Raw genomic sequence first — 14237 nt, forward strand, 5'->3', positions numbered from 1 at the left:
GGTTGCAACAAGGACAAATCCTAATAACTCCCAATTTATGCAAGGACAAGCACTTGTCTTATCCTGGCTGGTAAAGAACAGCAATACAGGCTGCTGTATGAGCTGCTCCAATATTCCAAGAGGTGATGCCTTTGCTCCACAGGGATTTCTACCTTGTTACTGCTAGAATAAGAAGAAATAACTTTTAAGCTGTTTTAGGCACCAAAGATAAATATTTCTTTTTACTCTGTCACCTGGGATCTTACTTGCTCTGTATTTCTGAGGAATATGCCAGTTTGAGTGGTCAAAATGTGCAGACTCTGGAATTTCCTTTATTTATAACATACGACACATTAAAAGAATGAGTTTGTAAGAGATGTTATCATTATTTATCTTCTATTAAGCCTTACTGAACGCTAGAGCTATGTTGACTTCCACAGTTTCAGTATTTTTATCTTGAGTTAAATCCTGGAAGCCCTTCTCACCTTTTAAAGACTTATATATTTGATCTTGCTGCCTTTTGCTTCCACAACCGTGCACATTCACAATGCCCATATATGGGAAATTTCATATTTCATTTAAAGTTGCTATAGCTCTGATTGACATATCTGAGTACAAAATGAAGAATTATGTTAAAGACTCCCTCTTCCTATTTCTTCTTACCTTCTTCTCCTTCTAAAAGCATACACATTACAAACCTGCTCTCATCTCATTATCCCCAAAGAGGTTTTCCAGTAGTCAACTCATGCTTGGATAGAATTAATTTGTAATGATGAATAGGACACAAGTAAGATGGTGTAACATTTTCCCCCGTTGCGATAAAAGTGAACGTAAATGCTCTCGACGGGAGAAGAACATGCTCAGGCATCTTGACACTACATCTGCTTTACACAGCCTGGAACTAGCTTTGGCCAGGACAAATATCCTCCTTCAAACGCAGTAACAGTCCTAGCTGCAAGAAGAAAACTAATTAGTTTGTCTACTAATGAATATTCTTCCAACCTTTTCTTTGCCTTCTCAAGAGTTTTAAACACTAGAATTTACTGTAGCTTGTCTTTAATCCACGCCACAATTATCATTTAAATCTTGCTTTGTTTCTAGACTGAAGCTGCTTGTAAATATTTAATTAAAACACGTTCATTTTGATACCATCGACCTTATTTTGAATTTGAGCACGAATAGTGTGGAGAGTAATAAATGCAAGCCAAGCCTTAAAAGCATTCTAAATCACTGAAGTCACTATTTAGTCTAACTTTCTTTTTTCAAAGCAGGAGTGCCAGTTGGCATCTTCTGTAGTACGTGTTGTCTCCATACCTTTTTATTGCTCAGTAACTAAAATAATCACGGAACTGCTCCACAGCACAATGTATGGATAGTGCCCTAACTTCAAGAAACTAACCACAGAAAAAAAATTAAAATTTTTCAAAGTGGTAAAAGTTCAGGCCTTTGTCCTACATGGAAACATAAGGGAAAAGGACAGCACCAGGAAGCACAGGAATGTTTTCTAGGGGGGGAAAAAAAAAAATGCAACAGTCAGAAGAAAAGTGTCTTAAATTCAGGTCCTTATACTGCCGTTCCCTTTCCCAAGATACTTTCCTGGCAAAACCATGAGTCATAAAAAACAGCATTCGAGCACTACTAAGAGTGTAAGAGGAACAGAATGGTAGCAATAACACCACCTTTCTGTACCTGTGACTTAAAAACTTGTGTGATGCACATTCTTGACACTGGAATCTGGAAAGCCCTGTCAAGGAGAACAAGAGACTGCAATAATTCCCCCTCCTACTCCTGTGAGAGCCAGTTTGGGTGACTCAGCCCAGACTCTCTGTGTTTATGCTCAATAGATGTTTGACACCTCAACAACTGTGGTATTTCCATGACTTCCTCACACTGTATATTCTGGTGCTTCACTGGCTGTACTGGGCTGCCAGCTTTCACTAATGCCTAATTTGTCTCCTCTGTGTCAGCTGCAGCCTGTTACTGCTTCTGTTTCTCAGCATCAGACTATTCTGTGTTTATCTACTGGTACTATATTCTCTTTTACTCTAGATAAAATCAAGCATCTGTAAAAACTATGACCTAAAACAGAATTGTAGAAAAGAACAGAACTTTTGATGTTTTTTTTCTCTCGCTCTCATTTGCGCTCTCCGCTTAATCAACTTCTTTCTTCAAGTACAATACTCAAAACTGAAAATTGACGTAACGGGTGAAAAAGGATTACTTAATGTATTTTATAGAATCTAACATACACTATAAATCCTGTATGATGGCTGCATATATATATATACTTTTTTTTTTTTTTTTTTTTTTTTTTTTTTTTTTTTTACAGCATGATCCTGACTTACCAATTGTGGAACCTCCTGCCCATGTATGGTACCTGCAACTGTTCTTTGGGGAAGGAAAAAAAAGAAAAAATGAACAAGGACATTTAATTTAGTCTTCTGCACCTAATTTCTTCTTAAAAAAACAACCAACCACTAGTCAAGGCAGAACACTTTTTAAGTTCAAGGCAGCTCCACTTTCATCAGTTAAACTCCCACTTCGCGATTAAACTCCACTTGGATTAAGAAGCAACGCAGCTGAATAAGAAGTCCTGCCCGCCTGTTTCTTTGATATTGACACTACTTTTTGCACACCTTCATGGTGAACCAGAACAAGGAGCTAATTTCTTGAGATATATGGTCATAACCAAGGAATATAACTATGCATCTGATTTTACAACAGTCAAGTTATAATGAAATAAAAATTTCTCTTTATCACCTCTGTGACTTAAAATGCACCTCTCTCAATGCTGTTCCTACTACTTTGAAAAAGCACACAGTAAAAACATGCAAGTGTATTTTATCATTTAATAGAAAAACTGTATTACTAACAGCACACTGATTTCTTAAAGAATTATCAAGCGCTGTTCTAAGAATTAATTTTGCAATTAAAGAGTATAAACCTAAGTCATAATTTAAAAAAAAAAAAAAAAAGACATTTATACCAGTTATTTCAAGTTGTACACATCAAGGGAACCAGCACCATAGCTTAATGACGAACAAATCCCATCCATAATTTAAACAATTAAGAACAAATAATTTCATACCAAAAAATACAGATATTCCTTAGTGCCATACTCATTACTTCAGAAAAACCTAAATAATCCAAATAAGCGCACCCCATTTTGTTTCCTTGTACTCATTGTTTCATAATGCTATTTTGCAGAGTTCTTTGTAACCTAGCTATGTTGGCATCCAAGGCTGCTAAGCTATTCTTAAAGTCCTCTTCATCTCGAGAAGTAAAAGTTGAGAAAGAAGATGCACTCCACTCAGACTTCCCTGATATATCATCAAATAAAATGGAACTAAAATCAGGTATTTCAGTGCCTTTTTTCTGAGAAATCTCTTTTGTAAATTGCTTTGGTATGCGAGGGTGTGTGCCAGGCTGAAGCTGATCTGGTTTGTCTGTGAAGTCTTTTGCAGCTCCACTTGGAGTGCCTTTTGGCCTCATTTGGACTTTGTCTCCTTCTGGCTTCACTTTATCCCCTGTAACTTCAAGTGTGTGTTCCAGAGTCTTTTTCACACTGTACCCAGCACTCAATTTACCCAGAGTAGTTGGATCCTTTGCAATATCACATCCATTCTGCTGCACGGAGTCTGAGAGCTCACAGTGGTAGTCCAACATCTTACAAGCCCCTCTACTTTGGGGTAGCACACCAGTTCTTTCAGAGGCTGGCAACTGTTTTTTAGAGGCGCTGCTAGTCAGTGGAATATAAACAGTCTCATCCAACTTGCTTTGGTCATCTAGTAAAGTCACAGAATCCCTAATTGTTTCTCCATCTTGCTTCAGTGAGGTTCGTAGTATTCTGGGAGTTGACGTTCCTCCTTCTGAGAATGTACTGTTTATTTTACGTCCTTCAGCAGCCAACTTTTCATAGGCTAGATTTCCCATTTCTAATTCTCCACTTTTATTTGAGAATTGAAGTTCTGTATCTGTCAAAATATGATCCATTTCTAATTTTTTAAGGTACGTCATTACTGAAGTACTCCCAGGAAATGGATCAGGTTGCATTTGCTTTTCATGGTCTTCCAAAAGAGACTTCGAGAGACCTTTTTCAGGTTTGGGCCTAATGTTGTCTACTGTGAGGTCAGACAGAAGCTTGGCCATACTGCCCTGCAAGGTTCTGTTAAGATAAGATCAATTAATCAGATTAGCTGTTTTTTAGCACCTATTTAAAAAAAAAAACTTTTATATAAAACCAGAACATTAGATCTATCAGACTGCAGCAAAGTTCCTATTCTCCTTCTATGTGTTGTCATAGGATGTAGTATAAATGTGAACCAGTTCCAAGTTTCTTGAATTTTTTCTTCAGCTCAGAGAAATGTGCCTATAAAACAACTAAAATAGCACAACCCACTGAAGTTCAAGGTTATTCACGATTCACCTGCTTTAAATACTGCAAAATAAAATAAATTAATGTCAAAAAACTGTTACAAAGCATATAGAAAGTTATCAAAATCAGTGACATTTTTCCCGAATTATTCTTCTCATTGCATCTAAATAAAAAAATACAATAAAAGAAATAACTCTCTCATTTTCTGCCTGCTACATCAAAAGAAATGAATGCTTAAATGCTTATGTATATAGCATATACCTATACACGTGTAAACAGACATCATTATACTACCATCTGGTGGTCAGTATAATAGTCGTAGAAGCATGTCACGTATCTGAACTTGTACTAAAGAATCTGAAGCACTGATTAAAAATACTCTGTCATTCCAATCAGTATCAACTATGAACAAGACAGACAACAGTTTAACTTCCTGTGCACATCATGTCCAAACAAATTTTATGTACATATCCTCTGCATGTGCAAAAAGGTACTGAAGTATCCCAGCTTGCCACCATGTTCATCATAAAAGGCCATGATGAAACAAATTCACAGTAATAGTTCTAAAAAATTACAAGTAACATCACCTTCATTCAGTGATCCAAGAACTCCCACCCTTACGAATAATTAACATCTGGGCATAATCTACTTCAAATGTGGGTAGAATTAAAGAAAGGACTACTCATTCCCACAGGAAGAGCTTGCTATGGGTCCTGAAGACAGATCTTTCTGCAAGTTCGTCTCGAAACAGACCAATTTCTGAACCAGTGTAAAGAAAGAAAGAAAAAAGATAATCCCTCCTTAATTCAGGTTAAGAGTTAGTTTCCAAATTCTACAGCTTCAAGGGAAATATCAGTACGTTTTCAGGTCATGCACACCACATGGAGCTCCTTATCGACAGGTCTGCAACTAAGAGTTAAAACTTTGCACGAGTTACAGCAGATAGCATTTTGCTTTACAACAGAACTCAAGTCATGGAGCACGACAACTCTGTTTTAACAAAGTTATAGCACCACTGTAGCAGAACTAGCTATAAAGAGAGATTTTAGCCTGCATGACCTCCTACCACCAAGATACTAAGATTACAATAACCCAAAGTATGAAACAAACAAACAAAAAGTGGTATCTAGAGGCAAAACAATAGCTTAGCCAGTAGTACCTGGTTAATTCACGCAGTCTGTTAACTTCTGCATCACGCTGACGTAACGTTATGCCCAAAATCTTATTTTCTTTCTCTGAAGCTTCCAGCTTAAACTGAAGGTTTTTCACATTTCCTAGTGCCTCTTCCACTTCTAAAATGCCAGGAAGAATTTACCTAATTATTTATTTTAAGTTTTAAAATACTAAATGAAGAATAAACAAGATCAAAACACATACCAATCTTGAGCTTGGTGGAATGAATATCATAATGCTGTTTGTTTTCAAGCAATTCTTCTTCTTTATTTTGAATATCTTTTGCAAGATGTTTATTTTCTTCTTTCTGACTTTCTATTATTTTAAGTAGTTCTTCATTTTTAGCCTGTAGTGACTCGAGGCCTTTCAGTGATTCTTTCAATTGACTTTGGAGCATCATATTCAAGGACTGCAAAGAAACTACTACCAAAAATAAAACATAAAAAGTTTAAGTGTTTTGTGTGGTACAGTTTGAATTTCTAAATCAAACTAAGTTTTTAAATAATATTGGTAATATGAATTTTGCTTAGATAGAAGAAGGGTTTTTTTGAGGCAGCAAGACAAAACTCAAGCTTTCTTCTTAATTATCCAATATGTCATTTTAAGAGGCACATAAGGAAAAATAATCTGCTCGGCAGCTGAAGAGCTGAGTCTCACTAAGTGGAGTCTAAACAGGCACAACTATCTATGCAGATGCAGTTGCACAAATAGACCCACAACACTTGGTTCAGCTGCCACTAAAGGCCACAACAGATACTGTTATTATTTATATATCCATCTATATCTTTATGTGTCTATCTATTTAAACAAAGCTTTAACAAAAAGTCCCTAACAAGCATCATTCTCGCAGTACTTTACATTCATAGTTGCAGCTCTGTCCAGATGCCTTCTCACTTCTTTCTCGTTCCCCAAGTTGCTGGTTTAATATTCTTAGTCTCCTAAAGGTGAATTGTGGAAAAGCACAAATTCAGAAAGTTCAGAGTAAGTTCAAAATCACTGCATTTTAAATTAGTTTGGTAAGAAGTTGCTACTGAGAATTAAATGTTACAGAACATTTCAGAAATACAAAAACATTTTAATAATGCATTTTTCTTACATTCCTATATTTCTTCAACAAAAAAAGCCCCTTTGCAAGTTCTGATAAATATCTTTCCCTCTGTTCTGAAGTAAAGTGCTACCCACTTGTGTATTTGAGAGCTTCCCTGAAATGAGAGACATTTTTGCATTTCAGAATATACTTCAAAAGAATATTAGCAGGCTAACTATCTCAATACTGCAGTTTTCAGAGAGAATGATACATTGATGCCCCTAGAAAAAGATCCAATCATGATGTACCTGCTGCTACTAAAACATCAGCATTACCTGAAGTCTTGCTATGTGTTAATTATTTATTTTTAAACTACATAGCTTTACCAACACACTTTCTAATATATAAAAACTGCATAGGCAAGAATGGAAGGGCCACAACACTTACACCATAATAATTCTAAAATAAGCAATTTAGAACAGAACAGTTAAAGACACTTTAGGCACATTTGCAGTAAATACAGTATCACTGACGAGTTACTAACCTACGCAGCTGTGCATTTTCACTTCGGAGAGGCTGTAAAGCTAGTGCTATTTCAGCTTGTATATTCGTACTTCCCACTACAGCTGGGAGCAATGATATGCAGTCTTCTACTTCATTCATCAGCCTCAACATTTCTGAATCATCTGCAAGAGGTGAGGGGAAAAAAAGACCTCATAAACATATAAGCCTGTAACATGACAGTAATATTTTATATGTGATTAAGCAATCTACAAAGTGATCCAATAGTATCTGTCCTTTTTTCCCCAAGAAAACCTCACCTTTAATTTAACTACTTATTTAAAATTTTTAAGCTTGACTATGAAAACCATGCTTTAGGTTCTTGATAAATCACAACCCACCATCTCTCCGACCAGCCTTGGTGGGACTGCTCTTGTGATCTGTCTACCCTGTTGCCTTTCCTTTCTCAGGGGAAAACACTGTATGCGAAATGAGAACAATCTTTATCCTAGCTGTTACAATAATGTTAAAATACTCCAAAAAATAATTTAATACTTATCCAGAGTGACCCATGAAGCTATTGCAGTTGTGGAAAAACCACCCTAAGATGTCAAATATCATCTGACACATACAACTTCCAGAAACTGAAGTGCTCGCTCATTTAATGCGGCTCTTATGTTACTTGTATGCAATCACTCTACTGCACAATGAAAATGTCCTCACCTTGATCCGTTATTAGTGCTCTGAGCTCTCCCAGAAGATATTTTACAGTCTTAACTTTATGGGCCGTTTCTTCTGGGCTTTCTTTTCTAGATTTTAGAACTTTCTTCCCAAAACTCTTATTACAGCTTGTATCTCTCACTGGGGCTGTATCAAGTACATTTAATTCGTCTTCTTCGCTGACAGTGTCCTCACTGTGTTCTTCTGAAGTATCCTCCTCCTTGTTACTTGAAGCAGCATGTTTTGCTGGACAATGATGATGGTGCTTCTGTTCAGTCCTGCCGTTCATCATTTCATGTGATTGTAACAGGGTCAGGTGGGCTTGTATGCATCTTATCAAATCTGCTTCTTTTATCTGTTGATCATGGTTTGGAGTCATCTCTCTGCCAGATGATGGGATGAGTGGTGGCACTGTAGAGCTACTTGCTGTACCTGATGCTGTACAAGGGATCACACTAGGAAGAGCAGTGGCAGATTGCATTTGTGCAGCAGTAGTAGAAGCAGTGGAAACTACTGGGCAAACCACAGGTCCTCCCATCTCTGGCACACATTCATTGCCAACATCTACAGGAACATCCTGCATAAAGAATATTGATATTAAACAAAAAATTAACATGGATATTTTTTTAAATCTTAAAAAAAACAAACCAAAAACCCCTTCTCTTACTCAATGTAATATTGATCATTCTTTGCAAATCGTAAAAGCAAAAACAGTTCATTGATCGCATAATTTTCCAGTGTGTTACGGAGTAATTAAAATGTAAATCTAGTTTAGATCACCTTTCTCTTAAGTGTTATTGGCAATATTAAAGCACAGTTCTTTTTCAGCTGTTCTGTAAAGACAACCCAACAGCATTTTTTTTTGTTTTTTTGCTTTATGAACACTCATTCCTTGAATAAGACCAGAACAGGGAAGAAAGAAATAAGACAATAGTGTTACCTTTCAGTATTTTATGTAGATGAATTTCTTAAAAGTGAAGGACAGCACTAGCTATACATGGACTGCCAGCAGATGGAAGGTAAGTCTACAATCTTACAATTTGAAGGTGCAAGCCCTTTACCACATTTACCAACGTGGCAGTTGGTACTCTCTAGTTAGTTCTACTCTATACCCTGAAATACACAAGTATTTTAAAATGTGGCTCTAAGATAATATACAGTGTCTGAAGAAATAATCAGCTTGATCATTGGCAGGGAAAAGCTACATATGAGATATGATTTCTTTTATTAGGAGTTGGTTAATAATCCTAATGTGTGTTACTGAGAACATAATTATTAACAGTAATGAATAATTTCCTGCACCTTCCATGTTTGCTCTCCATTACAGAATTCACCGTGCAGAAACAAGCCGCCAGTTGAAATGCTTCTAATTTCATTTTTTGGTGTCTATATAAAATGTATTTTAAAGACCAGTGTTTTCTCTCACTATTTATTCTGTTCATCACTATGGGTTGAAATACGCAATTTTTTTCCTTTAAGGAAAATTATTACATAAACTCAAGAAAACCTGCCCACCTGCATAAATGTATAAATAAATAGGCAGTGCAAATTTAAAACGTTTATTAATAGTCAGAATCAAACTTTTACTTACTGACTGAGTAGATAAGGGATTAGCTGAATGCTGCAGGGACAGAGTTGACGTGGAGGTAGGTAATCGATAATTAGACGCTGTAACATTTTGACATCCTAAAATGAAACAACACTCATAGATCAGGGCAATTTTAGGCAAAACTCATACAGTAAAATAGCAGGCTCTACATTAATAGTTTCACTAACCATGATTTGAGGTAGGAAGAGGAGTCAGAGTAGGAATTTCATCACTGTTCTGTGGTGGTTGGCCAGTTATCAGAGACATCTGAGTTTGCACATGCTCGCACAGTTTCTGATGCGACACAGGAGAGTGTTGACTGGAAGGCACATGAATCGGTTGAACCATCTGATTCTGTGCTGCACTGGAAAATTCTTTCTCAGTAGAAGGTGTGGTGAACAAGGCAAGTTTTCTATTTGATATTGGCACTATAGAGGGAAAAAAACCCAACAAAACAGCTGAAGTTGTCTGTCTTCTCAATCTACGCAAACCCACGTGTTTCCAGGCAGACTCTGGCAGGTTCCTTTGAAAAAGAAAACCAAAACATCCTACAGCCTAAAATTACAGTCAGATTTTAACTCACTAGTAAATTAATCCATCTTTTTTTTTTTTCCAGACAGAGCAACCCAAGCCAGTTGGACTGACTGCTGTCCTTGAGGGAAGCAGAGAGATCTAATCCTGCAGAAGGCCAGTTCTAAAATGCAAGTCTCTGCTTAGCTGCTTCCTAAGCTTTTAGGCTATTTGAAACAACCCATACCAAAGCACTCTCCAAATCTCATCTTCTTATGCGAGGTATAATTAAAACTCCATATTTTACAGTGCCAGAAAGATATCAGCTATGTGCTCACCTTGTACAATTAACAAAAAAGGCATTCTGCTACATACCTAGTCTACAGCCCCCACCTGTCTACTAGATTAGAAATCACGCAAAAGACACAGAGTGGATAGAGGGAGAAACACTAATAAAAGTGAAGTATTTCAACTGGGACCAACTCAGCCTGGAGCAGTCCATCTACCTTTCCGTTCAAGTGCTCTGGCCACTAAACCATTTGAGTTCTTATTATTTATTGCAACATTTTCCAGAAACTGATCTTTGAGAAAAGCCTGGCTAGACACCTAACTCCAGGACAGCTTATAGCTGCATATCCCAAACAGAGATCAAGCACTGTAATGCTTCACTGTCCAAGAGAAACAGGGCATGGATATTATCATTCTCCTCCACACTTCCTGCCAGCTGAACTTGGTGATGTAAATGCACTCAACTTTCTTCCTTGTACACAAAGCTCAAACATTCGTGAGTTTTAGTAACTGTTTAGTAAACATTTAAGGTTTCTAAAAGGCAATGAGTAATGTCTACATCCTTTTGTGGGTCCAGCCCGGATCAACCTATAACAAACGACAACAATTATCTGAAGCCTTGTTATATCTCAGTAAATTGAGGAGTCTCTCAATTTTGTCTGAGAAAAAAGCAAGCCCAAGAAAGCCCACTTACCAATTTCTTTTTGGACGTGGGCAAGAGTAGTGGTTCTTTTCAACCCTTTCTTCTTGGAAGTATTTCCTTTGGTTAGCAAAGGCTTGGACGTAATTTTAACGGAAGTTGTTTTCCCAGGTCGTTTATGGATAGTGTCCTTTCCTAGCATTACTTGAAAGAAAAACTAGTCAACCAAACAAATCAAAACAGTCTAACAAAAACTAAAGACATAACTTCAATTTTCAATAGGTACAACCTGTAGCCTCATTTTGTAAGATATTCTTCAGTAAAGCTGCACAACGGTCAAGTCCATTATGAACACTATCAACCTGCACAAAGAATACTGCAGTCAGAAAATGAGTAGCACTGTTTTCTTTCAATAAACCAAGATGCTATTTTAGAGGTGAGTGTTCCCCACTCTGTCATCTGAAAAAGAACAACGGATAGCCTGCAAACCCATGTCATTTTCCATGTATTACTTTGCAATTACATGAAAGTTTGCAAACATGCAAATTTTACAAAAAACCCTGAACTGTGTTCTTGCACACGTGTCCACTTGCTGGATTTTACATTTTGGTAATTGCATGCGTGTGGTTTTTATTCTTATTTACATGCACAGTTAAGCTATTATCTACAGCCTATTTCTATTTTGGAGATAACTGACTCAGCACTACACAGAAAACAGCACTGACTCCATACAACTCAATCTTTTCAGCACCAAACCTAATAGATATGGCTAGGGTTCTGCCAGGGCCAGCTCTAGTCCATAAACAGCATAGTTGTGTTTGCAAAAGATATCCTCTGCCTTAATGAGATTTCTCAGAGCCAAACCCACTGCACACAAAGCCAACCTGCGGGTATCTGCAAGATGCAGTATAAACACTCTTGCTAAGTTTTGCAGGAGTTATTTCTAGTCCAGATGCAAATTAATGTGTTTTTCTTCTACTATTCAAGGTATTCCAATTTCCATTTTCTTTAGATAACAGAGATGATAAACAAATAAAGTAGTTTAATTACCTGATCGTCAGAGTCAGTTGAATAGAGAGAATATCCAGACTCCACATCAGAATGACATCCTTTTCTTAAGCCAAATCTGAAAAAGTCAAACTCAATGTTTATACTACCTCCTTAATATGCTGCAAACTAAAAAACTGTACTTTAGTTCAATAATAGCAAAGTAAAGTAAATTAATTTTAACAAAAAACAAAGTATCTTTCTCATTCTGAAAACTTTACATTGCTGCAACAAACACGCTTAGCAGATGTTAACATCTTATGTCAAAGGAGAATTCAGTCTTTACTCAGCAGTCTTGTGTACGGCCAGCAACTATACAAATTCAATCTTTTATAAATAAAAACATGCAGAGAGAGTGAACCCTGTATTTCTACAGGCAAAATTTCTATTCAGTTTGTGTTTGTCTATTCATGGGCTGCTTAGAACCTGTCCGTACTGCCTTTCAGCTAAAAATGTTTTCTTATACATAAAAAGAATTTTTGGCTAGTTGTGAGGTATGACAAGTATAAGGTTCCCAAACACTCACACATACGCTCAATCTTAGACGGTATTAATGATTAAGGTCTTACTGTTTTCTTCCATTTGTTAATTTAGCTGCTCCTGTTAGTCTTCCAGAAGACAGTGCCTGTTGATTACAGAAATATACTTTGATCTTCATTAAGTACTTTCACAGCATGATTGAAGTCTGCCATTGCTCACTAATTCCAAGAAATTTTGCTGAGGCAGATCACTTAAAGGTAATTTACAACTCTCTGACCAACGGCGGGTTGGAAGGGGGGGAGGAGGGCGGGGGACACTGCTGCCATTAGGGAATGAGTCTTGCAGTTTTCATGTCACAAAACATGCCTTTACTGCAGGAAGCTTCATTAATTTCCGCAGCATTCATTAATTCACTGAACAGCACGGACAAGGGCTGAGACACGAACGAACATATGTTGTAGAATGAAACCAAGCTCGATAAACGGACACCTGAGCTTTGGGGATATTAAGAATAAACTACAGTTACAGCACAAAACACGGATGTGAACACAGAGCTCACTGCGGCGCCCCTTACCGACGCACATCAGCCCGACGAGCCCTGAGGAAGGGCGGCCGAGCTTAAGCCCAGGAAAGCAAAGGCGTCCAGAGCCGGAAGGCCCGACTCCCCCTCAGGAGCCGTTACCCCACGGCCCAGCCCCGCGCCCGGCGGGGACACCCCCTCACCCCCCTCCCAGCGCACCCAGGGTCTAATGAGGTGCCCCAAGAGAGGGCTAAGACCCGACTGCAGACCGGCGGTAACCTCCTGCTCCCCTCGGTACCCCTCGCCCCACACGCACCTTGCGGGACCGCGGTGCCGCCGTGCCGGCCATTGCCTCAGCCCCGGCCCACGCGGGGGCGGGGCCACACCGCCCCACACCGCCCCACACCGCCCCACACCGCCCGCGCCGGCCAATCGCCACCCCGCTTGGCTGACGGACGGGACGGCCGGTAGGGGAGGGGCGGGGCTAACACCGCCCTGACCCGCCCCCGCCTGGCGGCGCCTCGCTGCGCGCCGGCGGCAGCGGGCGCGGGAAGGGGACGGAGCGGCGTTGCGGAGCGCGGTCGGGGATTGGCGGGCAATGGCAGCCGAGGAGCCAATGGGAGGAGAGAAGGGGAATGGGCGGGGCTAAGGCAGGCTGTGCGGCCGTTGGAGCTTGTGGCCGTTGGTCTGTGAAGGAGTGACCGTTCCCCTCAGGGCGTAGCGCTTGCTGAACCCGTACCCAGCATCTGCCTCTCCGCTTAATAAGATAAAAATCACCTCACATAGCTGGGTTTTCCCATCTCAATGCTGTCTTCCTGCGGCGGGTTGTTTGGTGCCTCAGGGATCCTTCGGCAGCAGCAGGCCCTGTGGCGCAGGGGCTCCAAGCACTCCTAAAATACATGGGAAAATGGGCCTTGCAGATGGGTGGCCACCCTGAAGTAAAACTAGGACATCTGTGTGGGGGGCTGCTCATAAAACTACCTCATGGCTTCAGCTTGCCTGTGCAGTGCATGTCCTGCAAGCCCTCAGGGGCACAAAAGGTAAAAAGCAGGCTTATAGCAAGTCAAAGGGTTGGTGCTTTTGTGTTCAGGCTAAAACCAGCAGTTCATTGCTCTCCACGCTGGCTTTCAGCTAGTGTTAAATCTCTAAAACACCCTAAAAACACCCGTGTATATGGATCATACAGTATGATGCCTCAGGTTTCACACACAGGCACTGGCGTATTAGTATTCTGCATGTCATCACTTTTATTAGCTGAATAAACAGACCTTCTGAAAACATAGCATCAAAAGCAATTACATTTACTCAGGCTGAAAATGTGATTGCGTTACTATGTCATTAAGAGTACTCTGGCAGAAGTGCATATAAATATTCAACATCTGTGTTCTC

The 14237-nt window shown here is 39.2% G+C and overlaps 1 protein-coding gene across 2 annotated transcripts; it reads right to left on the reverse strand.

Annotated features, from left to right (window-relative positions):
- Positions 1–2310: 2310 nt before the first annotated feature.
- Positions 2311–13233, reverse strand: CCDC14 (coiled-coil domain containing 14). Of its 2 annotated transcripts, none has more exons than XM_074595576.1 (13): positions 13165–13233; positions 12418–12473; positions 11852–11927; positions 11091–11163; positions 10856–11005; positions 9552–9791; positions 9367–9461; positions 7779–8352; positions 7099–7240; positions 6386–6465; positions 5732–5947; positions 5514–5646; positions 2311–4144 (listed from the first exon to the last, which is right to left on the reverse strand). In XM_074595576.1, exons 1-13 carry the CDS (start codon positions 13195–13197, stop codon positions 3160–3162), a joined length of 2853 nt encoding a protein of 950 aa, XP_074451677.1. In that variant the 5' UTR covers positions 13198–13233; the 3' UTR covers positions 2311–3159. The 2 variants fall into 2 exon arrangements, with proteins under 2 accessions (XP_074451677.1, XP_074451676.1); XM_074595575.1 differs by having other exon boundaries at positions 5732–5950.
- Positions 13234–14237: the final 1004 nt, after the last annotated feature.

The sequence above is a fragment of the Larus michahellis genome, chromosome 7, assembly GCF_964199755.1.
Source record: "Larus michahellis chromosome 7, bLarMic1.1, whole genome shotgun sequence".
NCBI classification, from domain to species: domain Eukaryota; kingdom Metazoa; phylum Chordata; class Aves; order Charadriiformes; family Laridae; genus Larus; species Larus michahellis.

Excerpts from the sequence above, each read along its gene's own strand:
- CCDC14 (XM_074595575.1), bottom strand. The coding sequence starts at position 13,197 with ATGGCCGGCACGGCGGCACCGCGGTCCCGCAAG. Across the intron at positions 12,474-13,164 it reads CGGCACCGCGGTCCCGCAAG|GCACTGTCTTCTGGAAGACT; the intron begins GTGCGTGTGGGG and ends TGTAATCAACAG. Across the intron at positions 7,241-7,778 it reads AGCACTAATAACGGATCAAG|ATGATTCAGAAATGTTGAGG; the intron begins GTGAGGACATTT and ends CACCTCTTGCAG.